The following is an 18,515-nucleotide window of genomic DNA, read 5'->3' on the forward strand; positions in this document are numbered from 1 at the left end:
TTTCCCCAGACATTCTAGGATGTGTTTATGTTAAAGTTGAAACAACTTGAGTAACTATTACTTTATTCACTCAATAAAATACCAAACCAAACCTGCATTAAATATATCACCCCATCAGTGGTGTTTGTCTTGCAGATAATGTACTAGAAGCAGCTTCTTACACAATTAATATGGAATTCACCTTGTTGAACTTTATATAATCATTCAGGTGTTCATTAATTTTTCTCACCACTTCCAGCAAGCTCTGTCATGAAGACAGGAAGTGTGGAAGTGCATGAGAAGACTACCATGGAAATCAGCATAATATATTTGTGACATTTGATAATAATACTTATTTTGTTGGAATCTCATATATTTTTTAGATGAAGATTCACCTGTATTTTTAATCTTCCAAGCATGCACAGTCTTTTAGTTTTTTCTAGTATATGGAATCATAGAAACTTTTAGGTTGGAAAAGAACTTTGAGATCATGAAGTCCAACCATAAACCTAATACTTGCAAGTCCCACTAAACCAGGTCCCCAAGCACTACATCTACATGTCTTTTAAATAACTCCAGAAATGGTGACTCAACCACTTCCTTGGGCAGCCTGTTCCAATGCTTGGCAACACTTTAGGTGAAGAAATTTTTCCTAATATCCAGGCTGAACTTCCCCTGGTGCAACTCAAGGCTGTTTCCTCTCATCCTATTGTTTATTACTTGGAAGATTAGACTGACACTCACCTCGATACAACCTCCCTTAAAGTAGTTGTAGAGAGCCATAAGGTCTCCGTTGTCTCCTTTTCTCCAAGCTAAACAACCCCAGGTCCCTTAGCCGCTCCTCACGAGACTTGTGCTCCAGAGCCTTCACCAGCTCTGTTGCCCTCCTTTGGACATAGTCCAGCACCTCAGTGTCATTCTTGAAGTGAGGGGCCCAAAAAAGAAACCAGTATTTGAGGTGAGGCCTTACCAGTGCCAAGTGCAGGGGGACAATCACTATCCTTGTCCTGCTGGCCACACCATTTCTGATACAAACAGGATGCTATTGGCCTTCTTGGCCACCTGGGCACACTGACATCTCATATTCAGCCATCTGTTGACAAAAACCCTCAGGTCCTTTTCCTTCATCCAACTTTCCAGCCACTCTTCCCCAAGCCTGTATAGCATTGAATTGGGTTGTTGTGGTCCAAGTGCAGGACCCGGCACTTCTCCTTGTTAAACCTCATACAGTTGTCCTCAGCCCATTGATCCAGCCTGTCCAGATCCCTCTGCAGAACCTTCCTACCCTCAAGCATATCAACACTCCCCCACAATTTAGTGTCATCTGCAAATATACTGAGGGTGCACTCAATCCCCTTGTCCAGATCATTGATAAAGATATTAAACAGAACTGGCTCCAGTACTAAGCCCTGGGGAACACCACTGGGGTGCCAGCTGGATTTAACTCCATTCACCACCACGCTTTGGGCTCAGCTACAGCCAGGTTTTTACCCAGTGTAGGGTACACCCATCCAAGCCATGAGCAGCCAATTTATTCAGGAGAATGCTGTGGTAACAGTGTCAAGGGCTTTACTAAGGTCTAGGTAGACAACATCCACAGCCTTTCCCTCATCCACTAGGGGGTCATCTTGTCGTAGAAGGAGATCAGGTTTATCAAGCAGGATCTGCCTTTCATAAACCCCTGCTGGCTGGGCCTGTTATGTCCTGTACGTGCCATGTGATGGCATTCAAGATGATCTGTTCATAACCTTCCCTGGCACTGAGGTCAGACTGACAAGCCTGTAGTTCCCTGGATGCTTCCTTCTGCCAGCCTTGTAGGTGGGTATCACATGTACTAATTTCAACTCGGATCTCCCCGGTGAGCCAGGACTACTGGTAAATTATTGAAAGTGGCTTGGTGTGCACTTTAGCCAGCTGCATCAGTATCCTTGGGTGGATCCCATCTGGGCCCACAGACATGTGTATGTCTAAGTGCTGTAGCAGGTTGCTAACCAGTTTACCCATTGATTATGGGGACTTTATTCTGCTCCCTGTCCCTGTCATTCCAGCTCAGGGGTTTGGGTACCCAAAGACAACTTGCCTTACTATTAAAGGCTGAGGCAAAGAAAGCATTAAGTACCTCAGCCTTTTCCTCAGCCTTTATCACTATGTTTCCCCCCTCATCCAAAAAATGACAATGATTGTCCATAGCTCTTGTTTTGTTGCTAATGTAAGGAACATTTTTTACTGTCTTTTATAGTAGTACCTAGACTTGACCCTTCTAATTTTCTCCCTGCATGACTTCATGACATCCTTGTAGTCCTCCTGAGTTGCCTGCCCCTTCTTCCAAAGGTCATAAACTCCGCTTTTTTCCTGAGTTCCAGCCAAAGCTCTCTGTTCAAGCCAGGCCAGTTTTCTTCCACAGCATCTCATCTTTCCCACATAGGGATGGCCTGCTTCTGTGCCTTTAAGATTTCCTTCCTGAAGAACATCCAGCCTTCCTGGACCCCTTTGCCCTTCAGGCCAGCCTCCCAAAGTACTTTGTCAACCAGGCTCCTAAAACAGACCAAAGTCTGCCCCCTGGACAAATCCAGGGTACCAGTTCTGCTGACTCCCCACCCGACCTCTCCAAGAATCTAAACCAGTATGTTTTCATGTTCACTATGACCAAGATAGCCTTCTGTTCACAATGGCACCTTCCCTAGTTGTCTCACTGACCTTACTGTATTTCCAGCAGACATCTGGTAAGTTGAAGTCCCCTATGAGAACAAGGGCTAGTGACTGTGAGACTTCTCCCAGCTAGTTATAGAATATTTCATCTGCCTCTTCACCCTGGTTGGGGGCTCTGTAACAGATTCCCACTATGATATCTGCCTTGTTGGCCTTCCCCCTGATTCTCACCCATAAACACTCAACCCTATCAACCATCACCATCATCAAGCTCTTAGACAATCAAAACACTTCCTAACACACAGGCCTATTCCACCGCCTCTCCTTCGCAGCCTATCCTTTCTGAAGAGTTTATAGTCATCCATTGCAGCACTCCAGTTGTGCAAGTCATCCCACCATGTTTCTGTGAGGTCAACTATATCATAGTTTTCCAACTTCACAATCAATTCCATCTCCTCCCGTTTGTTGCCCATGTTACATGCATTGTTATAGATACACTTCTCTTGGGCTTCTGATCCCATTACCATTTTGGGGTGGGAAGCCCTAATCCCTACTTGACCATTCTCAGGTGATTTCATGGTTTCTTACACATCAAAAAATGTGTCTTTGCTGTCGCATGGATCTCCATCCCCCGCCTCCATTGAGATGACAGACCAAAGGACCTCGCTATCACACTGTCCTCAAACACTGGCATGCTGCCCCCAGGCCTATGTATCTTTAGGAAGCCTGGTTTATCTCTTTCTCCCTTCAAATCTAGTTTAATTTTTTTTCAGTGAGCCCTACTAACTCCCGTGCAAAGATCCTTTTTTCCCCTTTGAGACAGGTGTACCCCATCTGTCACCAGCAGTTCTGGTGTCATGTAAACTGACCTATGATCAAAAACCCTAAAATTCTGCTAGTGACATCAGGCTTGGAGCCAGGTATTGATCTGCTGGCTCTTCCTGCTTCTTCCCTCATCATTCGCTGGAACTGGAAGGGTAGAGAAGAACACTACTTGTGCACTTGATCCCTCAACCAGTTGTCACAAGGCCCTGAAGTCTTTTTTAATTGCCCTTGGATTTCTTGTTGCAACTTCTATCTGTTGCAACAACTATCTGAACAATCAGTAATATTATTGATACTGATAAATCAGTAACGGATTATAATCTGAAGGACGTACCAGGCTAGGAAGATTTCTCTTCACATCTTTAACCTGGGCCCCAGGGAGGCAGCAGACATCCCTAAGAAGTGGGTCTAATGAGTATACTGGGCCTTCTATTTCCCCTCAGGAAAGAGCTTCCTAAGACAATGACCTGTCTTTATTTCTTTATGGAAATGGTTTTGATGCAGGACATAGGCCGTCTTAACCTCAGCAACAGCTTCAAGCTACATGAACCACGCCTTCATTGTTTTTCAGTTCCACTTGAAAAGCCTCACAGCTGTTAAGCATGGGCATCTGGGAAAGAGTGGTGGTCACAGGGGAGACACGCCTTCTGTTCTGGGCAGGAACTTGTCACAATTGCCCCCTATCCTGTAAGTCACCACATTCTGCCAAGTGCAGAGAGGATAGGGAAACCCCTGTATCATGTGTCCTGTCTGCCTGACAGGCCTGTCCCAGGGAAGGTAGGGTGCAATGCCAGCAGTCTCTCTCTCTCTCTCTCTCTCTCCCGGACTCCCTGATACTCTTCAGCCTACTCACCTCCTCCCGGAGCTCTGTCACTGAGCGGAGGAGTTCCTCTACCCAGGCACACCTCCCACAGCTGTGCTCGCTGCTGCTGTCCAGTACTGGCGTAAGAGCAGGGCATGGCTGGCAGCCGGCACCTGGGTGGCTGCGTGTTCCCACCAGAGCTCTCTGGGCAGCTGCATCAGTTGTGGTGGGTGCAGAGTTTGGGGTAGGCATGGCTTTCTGCTGGGTGAATACCATTGCTCCCTGGTTGAGCTGGCAGAGCTTCAGTGCCCTTCTGCAGGAATTGCCACACAAACTGCCATGCCAAGTCCTTGTTGGTGCACTACACCCTGTCTTCCTCCTGTGGTCATGGCAATTCTGGTCACCAGTGCTCCTCAGGGTCTTCTTTATAGGGTAGGGGAGGAGCTCAGTCGCCATTGCTCCTGTCCCCACCCGAGTTCCATTGGTCACTGTTGAATGGTGGGTTCCTGGGGGCTCTCTCTGCTCCCCTGAGATTTCCCCAGGGAACTCCCCTGTGCACCGTGTAGAGCACTCCACTGCACATCATGCCGGCACCAAAGCTGCTTGCCTCAGCAACTGCTGAGTCCTTGTTAAGCATTCTACTGGTGAGAAGGTGAAGTAAATGGGAAAATTACAAAAAAGAGCCATTTTGGATTTAGGGCACTGCTGTGGTAATAGGGGCACTGGCAGTCTGTTCTGCAAAGGGCAGGCTTTGAAGTTTGCGTATATGCTGTGGATGCAAGCCATTTCCATAGGGTTAAGGATTAATTCCTGTTCCTCTTGCATACAGCAGTTAGACAGAGCCAATAGGAGCAGACTATATTAAAACGTATTTTCATTTTAGGCATATTTGATTTCTTTTGTTTGGCATAAGATGTAAGAAAAATTAGACTTTTAGTTCACAGCTAATAACTCTTATCAAGAAAGAAAAGTTAATGAAACGTACTTGAAGTTGTTGGCAGCACTTCCTCTTTAACACAGTTGTTGATAAAAGGGTATAACAAAATTAACCTTTTTTAATTATTATTTTTTATTTCCCCATAGATTTGGGAAGATCTATATTAACCTTCACAAAATAATAATAGCTGTATATGGCCATGTGTATAGCACACCAGTTGAGAAATTCTGTGATTTTAAAATTTAGGTTAGAGACAAAGGAGAAACACAGTTTTCCTGAGGGCACCAAGAAACCTAAATGTCCCTGATCACACTCAACTGGGGCCTCTACCTGCACACCCTACCTGTGGGCCCAGAAGCCCCATTTCAGCCTTGGTCTTCAGTTGTTATCTGAGCTGCGTCACAGTGTTTGTGATCTCTAGCTCAGCTCTAGCAGTATTTGATCCTGTTTATCCTGACCTGTGGACTGTTTTTGTGACTTGACTTTAGCCCAACCTCATCACTACAGTCCTGCCTGAATGCCCTGGGACTGTTTCTGACCCTGATTCCCATCACCAGGCTTGATCCTATGTACTCTAAGCCTGAGCATTGCTATAAACCTGTGTTTTTCAAGTGTTTGACACAAAGGGTTTAAATTTACATTGAATTTCCTTGGGCTGATTTTGCCTTTCTACCTGCCTGATCAGTTACTTGCGTAGTGATCTTACGCAGGAGCTCTATTATTTGACTACCAGTAGCTATCAGACCAGGAAAGCCTGCAAAGTTCAGTGAGAGGTTAAGAAGTGTGTAACATGACAAGGGTAGTGAAGTATGTTCAGACTAAGTAAAACTGGCAGTATAAATAGCTTTTAAATGGATGTATAACCTTTTTAAAGGTTAGCTATTCATTCTTCCTCTTTCACTTTTCTCTGACTCAGATAAAAGCTTCCATAATTCCAATGCAATCATCTGAGATACTGTGGAAATTCACTGAAAACATAGAGTGCATTCCTGAGTACAAGGAAAAGACTTTATACATCTGAAGTTTTAGTCAAATGTCTGAGACATTCATTGATTCTCCTTCTGATCCAATTCTTTCCTTTTTTCATATTAATATATACTGACACTATGTATATTCTTTGAACTTTACTAATTTTCAATGTTATTGTGACCACTGTGGTTCTCACACTATCAAATGCTCCAAAACCTTCAGCTTACCTTCACATTTAAGCAATTAGGTAAACTACTACCTTGTTTTACAAACATTGTTTCAACTATGAACCTAAGATATAATCTTCTGTTTGTATTCACAGACATAGAGTTAGGTATAATTTTTCAATTTTTTTCTCTAGATACACCTGCTGTGTTCCTAATCTATGCTGTGGATGAGATTTGGGGGTGACATCTGAATATGCAGCATGCCTTCATACTCTCCATCATTCTCTTACCACCTCTTCAGCTTTTTCTTTTCTTTACCTGTTAAATTCTGGTTTCCTTCATAACAAATGTAACATTGTGTCAGGAACTATTTAGCAGTACAAAAGGTCACTTAGGGGAACATAAATGTGTCATAAAACATCATGGTCTGATATCTAGGCATGTCCTTTGTGTAAGGACCATGAGCACTCCATTTTGACTTACTGGCCTCAGTAAATCCATGCTGGTTATTCTTAGCTATTCTTAACCATGCTTTTCTCCTTCATACGCCCAGAAATGTGTTCCAAGATGAGCCATTCAATGATTTTCCCCACAGACCACAATGAAGATGCCTGGCCTATAGCTCTCTGGATTGTTCTTTCAGCCTTTTTTAAGGTGGTACAACAGTTCTTCTCTTAAAATTATTAAGGACCTCCCCAATGTCCATTCCCTGTCAAAGATGGTAGACAATAGCTTCACAAGGACATCTTCCACCTCTCTTACCATGGGATGCAGCCTGTCAGGTGCTATAGGTTTTTATGAGTAAAAGCTTCTCAAGTAATCCCTGGCTTGATCCTCATGACCGTTGATGTTTTTCCTCCCCTTAAATGCTTTCATTAATCACAAAAGCCTGGGAGACGTTGTTAGTGAAGACTGAGGAGAAAATGGCATATCTACTGAGACTGGGTCATTTTTCTTTTCCATCTCCTACATTTAGGTAAGCAAATTTATTAACTAAATTGTTTAATTTTATTTTTCATGGTTCATTTTTTAGTTAATAGTTTTCAGAATGTAAGGTTTACTTGGAAAACGTTTTCCTCCTTGATTTTGATTTGAGTACACATCTCTCAAGTTCACATACAAAGGGCTTAGATGACTAGATGCAGAATAAATTCACCTTGTCCTCTCACAATGGAAAAAAGACTGCAAAATATTACTTGTATGTTCAGTTTTGGTCTGTGTATATGTTTTGTTCATTATCATAATTCACATTTGTTTGCTATACCTGAACATATTTTACTAATGCTTTACGAGCACCAGCTTTCTTCCCCATTATATTAGCCACATATATAATTACATTTGGTACACATATAATTTGTTATTTATATTCTCTGGTTCTTTATATGCTCTAATTATGCTGGTATTACACTACCCTATAGCATTAAACTTAGCTGGGAAGGAGAACAGGCTTCAAAAAAGAATGTAAGGGATTCTTTTTGTCAGTTTAGATTTCTGAAAGTTCTAATGAGGGAGACCATTTGTATAAACCTATGGATGTTTACCATGAAAAACTAAAACATTTTAGGGATGTGGTTATTTAATTTCAAAACTAGATTTGATCACATAAGAACCTTAGGGCTAGCAATCTGGAGAAATGGATGAACGGTCTCATCACATGATCATTTCCAAATGTGACATGACAATATTTACATTTCCATGACTGAAATGAGTATAAGATTATTATATGAATGTACCATGTTGGAATTATATGTTAACAGATGCTATAAATGTCCTAAAGGAAACACTTTATTCTCAGGGAGCTACTGAAGGCATAATACAAAAGTTTTTTCCATTACTGTTCTTTCTCAATCCTGAAGTAATCTTAGGAGACTATCTTCCTTTTATAAAATTGTATTGTGTAGAATAAAAATAGTATCTTAACAATTATTCAATTTTATATACATCAAGAAAAAATAAGATTTTGTATTTCTTTCACTTAACACTTTTCTTTATATAAGACAATGTAGGTTGTGTCACTTGATAAAACTAATGCTGATCATGGTACCTTTGATCTGCTTTATCCTGGTAGTTTCATGGATATCATATTATTCTATGGCTGTCATGCAGGAATGAATTTTGACAATGCAGGAATGAAATCTGAAAGTTAAAAGCTTAGGTAAATAAATCTGATTTTGGTGATATTATGGTTCAATATTGTTCAGTGAAGGTACTAGAACTACGCTATGCCAACAATGAAGTGTGCCCTGAAATAATTGAATTTGAGCTTTGTGTTGACATCAACTCAAGTGCCATTAATCAATACCCAGACCTGTTATTTTATGCCATGCTGAATCCCTTTTAGATTTTAACAATTCACTTTCACTACCTTTTCTGCATCCAGAACTGTGCAACAACACTGAAGACTTTTTTTTTTTTTTTCTAAAGGTGTGTCATTTGTACTTTATATGTATCTAAGAACTCATCGGTTTAGAAGGTCATGAGGGAGCCTTGTCACTGGCTTGCTGGAAAAAAAATGTACAAATTTGAATATGTACATTCTCAACCTCATTTTATAAGGGTTTATCCATGCAGCTGTACCCAGTATTAAAAATTTACAAAGGACTTAAAACCTGAATTTTACATGTGAGCATAAAAGTTTGAAGACATTTTCAGGAGTTAGCCCTAGATATAAGTACTAATTATTATTAGGAGAAGCTATTAACAGCATATTCACGACAGACTACATTAGTGCGAATATAAACATAAGGTTTAGCTAATGGAAGGCTGATAAACCTTTTCAATAAAGCTATAATTCACTGAAACTGTAATTAGCATAGAGGACTTAACATGTGGATTTCCAGTCTTAAGGTAGAAATCTTTCATGTAACATCTAAGAATTTGTTTTAGGACCAGTTTATCAACTGCAGCATTTAGAATATTTAAGTTTTTAGCTGAGTTTCAGGAAGAAAGAAAAGCACTCAATTACAATAACCTATTGAGTTATGATGTCTTTAGCTATGCACAAAGACACACAGCAAGTCGGATAAGTGCATCTTAAAAGTATAAAACAATTATTTTTTAGCGAACACACACAAAAGATAACTAGCATTAGCGTAAGAAAAGTAAGGGAAATGAGAAAAACTAGACAAAATGAGAAAAAAACTTATAGCTCAAGCATATTCATAGGGATTGACCTTTTGTCCATAGAAAAGCAGTATCTATACTAAATTCCACCTATACTAAATATCTATACTTCCTCAGAGATTCATCACCATCTGTATTTGGTCTTCCACCATCTAGTCTGTCCTCAACCCTTTCTATGCAAAAATAGCACTGTTAAGGCAATAACTGGCTTCATTGTCTGGTGGTAAAGTCCTGAAACTGATCTTAACTGAATTATTCCTAGAGGTAACTAGGAAATTTGGTGTGTGTGTGGGGGGGGAAATCCTATGGGATAATAGGAAATGTTCGTAACAACTGAGAAACTTTTGAAAGAAGCAGGGTAGTAATTAATGTCATCAGTGAAAAAAGGCTGGTTACTGGTGTAGTTAGTTCCAAAAGAATCTGTCTGGGTTCCTGTCCTGAATCATAAATTACTGAGTAATGGAAAAGTGTTCTGGAATTAACTCACTATATACTTACAGGGTTTTTTAGGTAGCTATTGTTGGCCTGTGTGGAAAACCATGGTAAATCTTGGTATTATTTGGTATAGCGTGTTTTATGTATATTACATTTAGTATAAAATGGCACAATATTTCTTCATCAGTAGCCAAATAAGATTTTTTCAGTAAGTTAGTACTATAAATGCTAGTGTTTCTCTTAAAGGGACACATACTGAAACACCTAAAAATCATCATAAGTTCAGTTTCACATGAAAATGTTTTATTGAACATTAAGAGTACTTCTCTCTTTAAGAATGTACACAAATGTATAGTCTTCTTATACTACAGGCAACTGCTAGTTATTTTATTTCCCTCTTTAAGAAACTGAAGTGCAACATTAAGCTGAAATGAGTATAAAATAAAATGGTTTTGGATGTGGAAACCCTGACAGAAAGAAGATGCTTTGTCAACTTTTATGAATGGTTTACCTGCAGATTATTGATAAATACTGAATGATAATATCTCTCTGCTTATCCGTAAATTATACAAATTATTTATTCTTCCTATAACTGTGCAAATACTTAGGTATGCATTATTATTCACTCTGGAGAGATGATGTAATTCAAGACATGATGGCCTGCTAATTAGTTAATGGCTAGTGCTTTACTGAACAGTCAAATACCCTATTATTACTTGGCAGTCACAATTCACTCATTTCATTCTGTTCTTGCTTAATGCCTCAGTCCTTCACAGTGAAGAAGTGTTGCCTGGGTCACATCAGAAATACAACTGGCACGCTGAGATAGTCCTTTCTTCATAGACAAGATTAGGATGGGGAAATGTAGGCTAACATTTTTAATGTATTCATAATTATAAATTCTATCTCATAGCATATTATAGACAAAATCTGTTGCAAGTTTTCATCTTATGCTGTTATATTAAAATGTTATATTGGTGTATGAAAATAAAGATTATGCATCAGAGTATAACGGAAAACTTTCAAACATCAGTGTCAATTTAGCTGTTTAAAATGTCCCAAGAATGGTAGTAACTAAGTCTTGTAATTACAACTATTGCTATCATTACTAACCAAAACAATGATCTAGAAAATTTATCCCAGGTCTATAGCTTGTCACACAATTAGATTCATTAGACTCTATGATCATCTAGGAGTTTCAGTAATGGCCCTAGCATTAATAGCATAATGAATACACATATATAAAAATATGTTAAAAAAGGTAAATACAAATAGACTGTAATGCAGCAGTGAGGAATTATAAGGTTTTGTCTTAATAATTTTCCTTTGGCCACACAACCTAAGAGTGAGATGACACTGTTACCCGTTCCCTGTAGCCTTATTGTTTATTGATGCTAGTAAACATAGAAGTCCAGTGGTCTCAACTAATCTATTGATTATGGGTATAAATAATCACAACAGTCACAAAGTAGGTGCATTAGGAACTTTTATATTCTGGCATGACCTCATTTTTACTTACGATCAGCTCAGCATGCAAGTATATATAGCTGCAGCTATATTTTAACAGCCTAGATTTACTCATCCAGGGGGGCCAAAGGAACACACCTCATGCAAGGACAAGAATTTATTAGTAGTCAATTGAAATCTTAATAGCCTAATTATGTGTATATATGTATATAATTTGCTTAGATCCACCTATCACAGGAAAATAAAAAAACACTATTACAGAAAAAAAATCTCAATAAACATCAAGTTAAAATCATTGTATACCAGCTTTCTATTGTCTACTCATTTTCTCTGCTGTGCTCACTCTCCCATTATTCTTTTGTGTACTTAGGTTGACCCTTGAGTCTTCAAGAAGATGTATTGAGTTTTAATGGGTCATCAGCATATTAAGTCCTTGGAGAGGAGTGTAATGGTGATGATGAGGTCTTCCTCGTTACTATACTATTTGTTTGGGACTATTTTAATATATTTTCTAACAGACTGATTCTTTTTCGCTCTTCAGTGGTTTGCAATTCCACCTAACATACACATATACTATGAATTCTGTGTTTCTATTTATATTGAATACTTGTTCTTTGTTCTCTTTGTGACCCCTAAAGTCATTGTTACCAAGGTCCCCAGGCTGGATTCTCTTAGACACCAGTAATCGACCACTAGTGAGTTGTTCATTGCATGAGGCCTCTGGTATTATCCCATGTCCCTGCTCTGAAGGCCTTTGCTATCCATCTTATATCTGCACCCTCTAAGTTGCAGTTTTATGATCTGTAGCATAATAGGCAGTTCATGCTACAGAGAATAACTGGGTCTCATTACTATTACTTTAAAATCTATGACAAAGTTATCATATGTTTGCAACACAACAGTAAAAAACTGCTGAGATGGAGAGACGGGACGCAGCTTGATGCAAGCAAATGTCAATTTATTGTATAGAAACACGGGTATATATACTTTCAGAAGTCGCACGTTTTAAACAGATCGGTTCTTTTGAGCTAAGCATTGCATACTAGGCAATCCCCGATTGGTGGTTAACTACCATCAACCAACAGCAAGGTGTTATCTTTCCTTGGCGCCATCCGTCCCCCACTCCCCTATGCTCTCTCAGCATGACTCATCATGTTAATGGTTGTGTCTATACAAGCTGGAGCACATTCCCCTCTGCTAACTGATAGCCACGCATGGTCCTAGTTTCCAGCCTGCTCCTGCATCTCCCCCTTCCTGTTGCACAAAAAGAACCTTTGAAACCAAACGAGTCATTAGTTTTCGTAATAGAACAAATAAAAAAAGCAACTAAGACATATTATCAGTGTCAAAATAACCCACTGTCTCTGTTCCGTACAATTTTACAATTTCCCCTTTTTGTTTTTTGAACAGCTAGTACCAGATTTGCCATGTTCTGCAGGGCCCTTGCAAACGTGACGGCAACCAAGGTAACAGCAAACAAACAATACTGCCAATTGAGTGAATGGATGCCAAAAAGGCTGACATTATCTCAGATTTTGGGAACATGTTGCTGCAATGGGTCGCCTAAAATCCATGCAACACATACCATCAAAATCCTCACAGCCATGTCCTTGAGCCAACAACAAAAAGCAGTGGCAATTTTGACTCACATTCTTAACTGCCTACCAAACAAGGTGATTTAACTAATGCTTTCTCTGCTGTTACTCCTGATAAGAGAAGAACCGCTGCAATACGTTCCCATCATAGCCTCCTACTACACTAGCATCTACAGAAAGACAATTATCCACATTCAAAGTGCAAAAAATATCAACTTCTTTTGGATTAACATTATAAATAGGTGGAAGGGCACACCAAACAGGAACTGGTTCAGTCAAAAAGTTCGAAACATAGCATGCTTTCTCTGAACATACCTCTGGGGTCATTCCCTTCATTCCCTCTTTTTTTATGCAACCAGAGACACTTTACCATAACAGAGAAGCCCATATTTACATCTCTGAGCCTGGATACAAACCACAGCTGTATGCACCACCAGGCTCAGGGCAAAAATCATTCATGTAGTTACATAGCTATATATCTCTACAAGCATGCAGACACCTATTAAACACTAGATAACCATGTTTATCATAGCGACTCCCCAAACCCCTCACTTAAACGTTTCCCACTTGCATTCCTGCCACCAATCCCTCAGACCCCCTTTCACACTCCCCAAAAATGCAATCAATGTATCGGGAGAGAAGAGGGGGTGGGTGCCGGGGTGGCGGAAAGGCCTAGCTTCTTTTCCAGATCTATAGGACCTGGATCAAAAGGTTTATCAGTGTTAATGGAATCCTTGTCTGAGTTGTCCTGTTCCCGTGTTTGGTCCTGTGTTGTGAGGGTCACTGCAACCAGTGACAGAAGCATTGGGGGCAGAGGAGGTGTGGACAGAATCACCATCATTGGTGGTGTGTTGAGAAGAGTCGCGCTGTCGGTGGAATTTACAGCTTCCTCTGGTTTAGCACCATTAGTAGAATTAGTCCACACTTGGCAAAGAGTAGTCAGAATTTGCCACCAAGGTGCTAAATGCATTCCCGACACGGAGTTCCCCTCCGCGGCAGCATCATACAATTGGCTGCTGTATGAACACACTTTCATTTCTTTCAAAGTCTCTAAAGTTTCTTGTCTGCTCACCTGTCTCGATGCAGGCTGTCTGCCTGGTCCAGCCAGCAAGATGATCGTTCAGCCAAGAAGTCTCCTCCGGAACACAGCCCTCTTCCATGAGCTGTCTTTTTTATTGACCAGTTCCATCCTTATTCTTCCAAGGCTTCGGAACACCACCATAGGGGTCACCATTTGAGGAGACTGAGGCACGGACTCCCGGATCTGACTAGAAGACCCTTTATGAGTCCATATATGTCTCTCATAGGGGAAGACACCTGATTCCCACACCTCACCTCTCAATTCCAGAGGGACTTCTTTTTCAATTCCTGCTTCCTTTCAGCAGCTCATTCAATGTTCTGTGGGACTCACAGCCTGCCGCTCAGCCTGGCGGTTCATAAACCATCACATTAGATCCTTAAACGGATCACGTCGGGGTCATTAATTTGCTGCGATGGAGAGACGGGACGCAGCTTGATGCAAGCAAATGTCAATTTATTGTATAGAAACACGGGTATATACACTTTCAGAAGTCACGCGTTTTAAACAGATTGGTTCTTTTGAGCTAAGCATTGCATACTAGGCAATCCCCGATTGGTGGTTAACTACCATCAACCAACAGCAAGGTGTTATCTTTCCTTGGCGCCATCCTTGGCGCCATCCGTCCCCCACTCCCCTATGCTCTCTCAGCATGACTCATCATGTTAATGGTTGTGTCTATACAAGCTGAAGCACATTCCCCTCAGCTAACTGGTTGCCACGCATGGTCCTAATTTCCAGCCCACTCTTGCAAAAAAAACTTAAAAAAAACCCTAAAAGAAATAATGTAATATTCAGATGCTCATTGTGGAAGTAGCTATACTGCAGCTAAACCGGCTGAAGAAAAATTCCAGGTAAGCCCAGGCCAGCCAAGTTCAGCAAGCTTGACAAGTCTTAATCCTGAAACCTCGAGGAACTCCTTTGTGCTAACTAGCACAAAGCTTATTACTACAATAGCAATTCTGCCTTTTCTAGTCCAGTAGACTTTAATATACTGCCTCGATAGACCTTACAGAGTTAGCAGTTCTGCTTATCAGGAAAAATGTACAATGGTCAGGAAAAATGTACATGATCTTAAACATCTGTGGCTAATGTGTGTAATCATTACCAAGCCCCAGTGTTCTATGCAGCCATTAGCTGAAATTTTAAGTTGCACAAAGTTCAGCAGTACCTTGTGTCACCAATGCTTAGGTATCAGGAACATTAAATTTGCAACTTAACATAACAGCTGACAGAAAGCAACACTGCTACAAAAATGCTGCTCATCCAGATGTAGATCATCACTCCCAAACCCTCGTTAATGAAGATATTCTTGTTCAGGTTGCCTGTTCGTTGTGTCCATCTGATTTTCTGCAGGAGAGTAACAAATGCTTTTGAAAAATGGAATCCAGAAATATGTCATGCTATTGTGGTGAAATCTCTAAGCTAATTTTCTGTTTAGATAATTTTTATGTTCAGACTCTTTCACTTTTACAAAAAAAAATAACTAGTTTGGATTCATTTAATTATAAAACATAAATGTCTTCTCTTGGTTTAGTAAAAATGAACATCCATTCCATTGATGTCAGAAGCAGACTAAAGCTTTGGCTGGTACAAATCCTGTCACAAATGCATCATTAAAAATAATAACCCAGAAATAAGATAGTGTAACTTAGAATCTAACAAGGTGATTTTGTTATCATAAAGGATTCTACTTTTTACTTTGCATCCAGTGATCTTTGTTATTTCTTCCTTTTATTTCCTTTTGAGCATAGAATGATTTGATGTAGTTCCTTTAAAATCTTCAGAACTTCATGCTAGATTTTGGGCTTTATAAGTTATGTGGAGACAAGAGAACTTTAGTGGGACTGAAGAATAAGTGAAGCTGAGGAGAGACTAGAGACTAGACTAGTTCACTGGAGTATATTTATATTGCAAAATTTAGAGCATTTAACTTAGGTGTCTAAGTTAGGATGCTGGACTCCCTAGACACCCTATAAAGGAGAATGGCAAACCAGACCATTAGCCTGGGATTCAGAACACCTGTGTGGGCTCTGCAATCCTGTGAATTTAACTTTTCTTCCTACATGTCCAGTCACACAAAAAACCCAGGAACTTTAAGCTGTCATTACACTGACATTTTGAAAGTGGAGACACAGGCCTTCTGTTATGGCTTCCAGACACTGGGTAGCAAGTTCCAATGTTTCTGCTGTGCCATTTGAAGCATTAAACAAGCAGAATGTGGGATGGTACAGGACAATCTCTGTTTCCCTGGTTGTCAAGCTGTGCATCCCTGTTTAGGCTGCTCCATTTTCGGTCCTATTTTGTTCAGCTTAAATATCCTATACACAATGTACACACTGAATAACAATTACAGGATTTTGAAGTTCAGTGAAGGAGCCAGGTACCAAAGATTACCCAAATACATTAAGCATTTATCTTTTAATTTTTCTACATTCTGAAGAAAGAACTCTCTTTGTGTTTTGGTATAATCCTTCTCATTGGCCTTGCTGGATGTTATGATTTCACAGCTTCTTTTGAAAAAAACAACTGCTTCCTATAAAATCCTAGCCATCCTTGGTTTATAATCTTCCTTAAGAAGCTACAGGCTTTTTACATACTCTTACAATTAAGAACTGGTAATAACATTTTCAGTTAAAGAAAAGAAACCCAAACTAATATTATTAAGGTTTGGGTTGCATTTACTTAAAGCATTTTAAAACACTCTGCTCAGTAAAGGTGATTCACAAAAATACCATTTTACATGAAAAAAATGTAAAAAAACCCTGTTACTTTTTCAAATGTTAACTTTTCCTCTGACAAATATTTGGGAAAGAAAAATCAGTTTTTTGTCTTTCGCTATTAAATTTTCTGGAAGTGGTGTGGGAGTTCTAAGTTTCACTTTTTCTCCAAAGCCAGTGGGAAGGGGATGAGAAAACATCAAATGAAATTAATAGAAACGTAATATATATTAATATAAATATAGATATCAAATATATTATTAAAATTCTCTCAAATGCTGTTGCTTAGAGTAACAGTATTCAATTTTTATGTTTTAATCATAACTACAATATCATTAATACTGTCAATGAATATACTATTTCCAAGTCTGCTAAATAATTTAAAAAAAATTGAATACTATCCACTTTCTTTTGTTTTAATAAGAATTTTATAAAATGAACCAAAAAATAAATCAGATTCATATGATAAAATAACAAATACTTTAAAATATTTTGGAAAAACCCATTGTATATATTATTACATATTAAAAAAATATTATGTATTACATATTAAAAAAATTACATATTAAAAAAAAACAACAAAAAACCACAACCAAACAAATTTAATTAAGTGAAGTCCACATACCATGCTTTGAAGCTTGTTTACCTATGTAGAGCTGCATAAATGATGAGTCTGTTGCCAGGAAAATGTGTAAACATATTTTCTTCATTTGGAAGAAGGTCAGAATTTCTAATTAGCACACTAATTATAAATAGGCTCAGAAATAAATCTTAATATGCCAAAAACCCCAAAACAAAACTCTGAAAAGCAAACCTGAGATTTTAATAGCATTAGTGAGTGTATTTATTTTGAAATTGATAGACCGATGCAGCAAAGAATTTCACTCCTGAAAAAACTCAAACAACCCTAAACAAATCCCCATTGCCTGTTTGGTGAATTTGGAGAGACTAAGAGAGGGAAGAAAGAGTGCATATTTTGGGTGTGTGGGATGGAGAGCAGGAAGAGAAGGAAGAAGTGCTGGAATTAAAGATCTGACTGAAAAAGTAGGAAGAGACAAGTGTAGAATGAGTCCCAGTTATGCAATGTTTACACCAAACATGTTTTATTCAAAGGAAAATGATAGCTGCAGCAGCAAAGTAATAACAACAACCTTTCTAGGAGCTGAGGGGACTATTAGCAAATGTAGCTGTTGATACCTTTGAAACCCTTAGCTAGAAAACAAGGGTATTATAGAATGAGTCAACAACATATATAGGAGCTGAGATGAATAAAAAAGAACATTAAGCCCAGCCTGTTTAATTAATATAACTGAAACTTATATGAACATAAAGTAGAAAAAGTGTAAAGATTGTTATATCTTTGAAGAATGTTATATATTGAATTTAGATTATGCATTTGAAATTGTAATTGTCATTCTTTTAGGAAATACCATTGATTTCAATAAGCAATAAAACATCTTCAAAAATAAAGCAATCTAAACACTGTTCTACTAAGTTCATCTCTAGTACATCTAGGGAAATGTAAAATGTATGATAAATCAAGCAAATGAAACTAGTTAGAAGCAACAAAACCCCCAAAAGTACACTTCTGAATAACTCAGATACTTACTTGATGGAAATAAGTTATCAGTACCAAATATATCCCTTGTCTTGTTATATATACTAGCCACTAACTAATCCTCTGCCGGTATCATCTATATAAGATGCTATAACTTGCATAACAGAAGAAACATTTGTTTGATATTAAATATACAATTAAAATATTCAGT

General features: G+C 39.0%; 1 protein-coding gene across 1 annotated transcript; it reads right to left on the reverse strand.

Annotated features, from left to right (window-relative positions):
* Window positions 1–507: 507 nt before the first annotated feature.
* On the reverse strand, window positions 508–4,711 carry LOC129735345 (uncharacterized). Its single transcript, XM_055701807.1, is given in 5 exon segments — window positions 508–775; window positions 777–885; window positions 888–920; window positions 923–1,004; window positions 4,307–4,711. Coding segments are annotated over 5 exon segments (897 nt in total).
* Between the last annotated feature and the right edge of the window lie 13,804 nt (window positions 4,712–18,515).

Source organism: Falco cherrug, chromosome 2 (genome assembly GCF_023634085.1).
Source record: "Falco cherrug isolate bFalChe1 chromosome 2, bFalChe1.pri, whole genome shotgun sequence".
NCBI lineage: Eukaryota > Metazoa > Chordata > Aves > Falconiformes > Falconidae > Falco > Falco cherrug.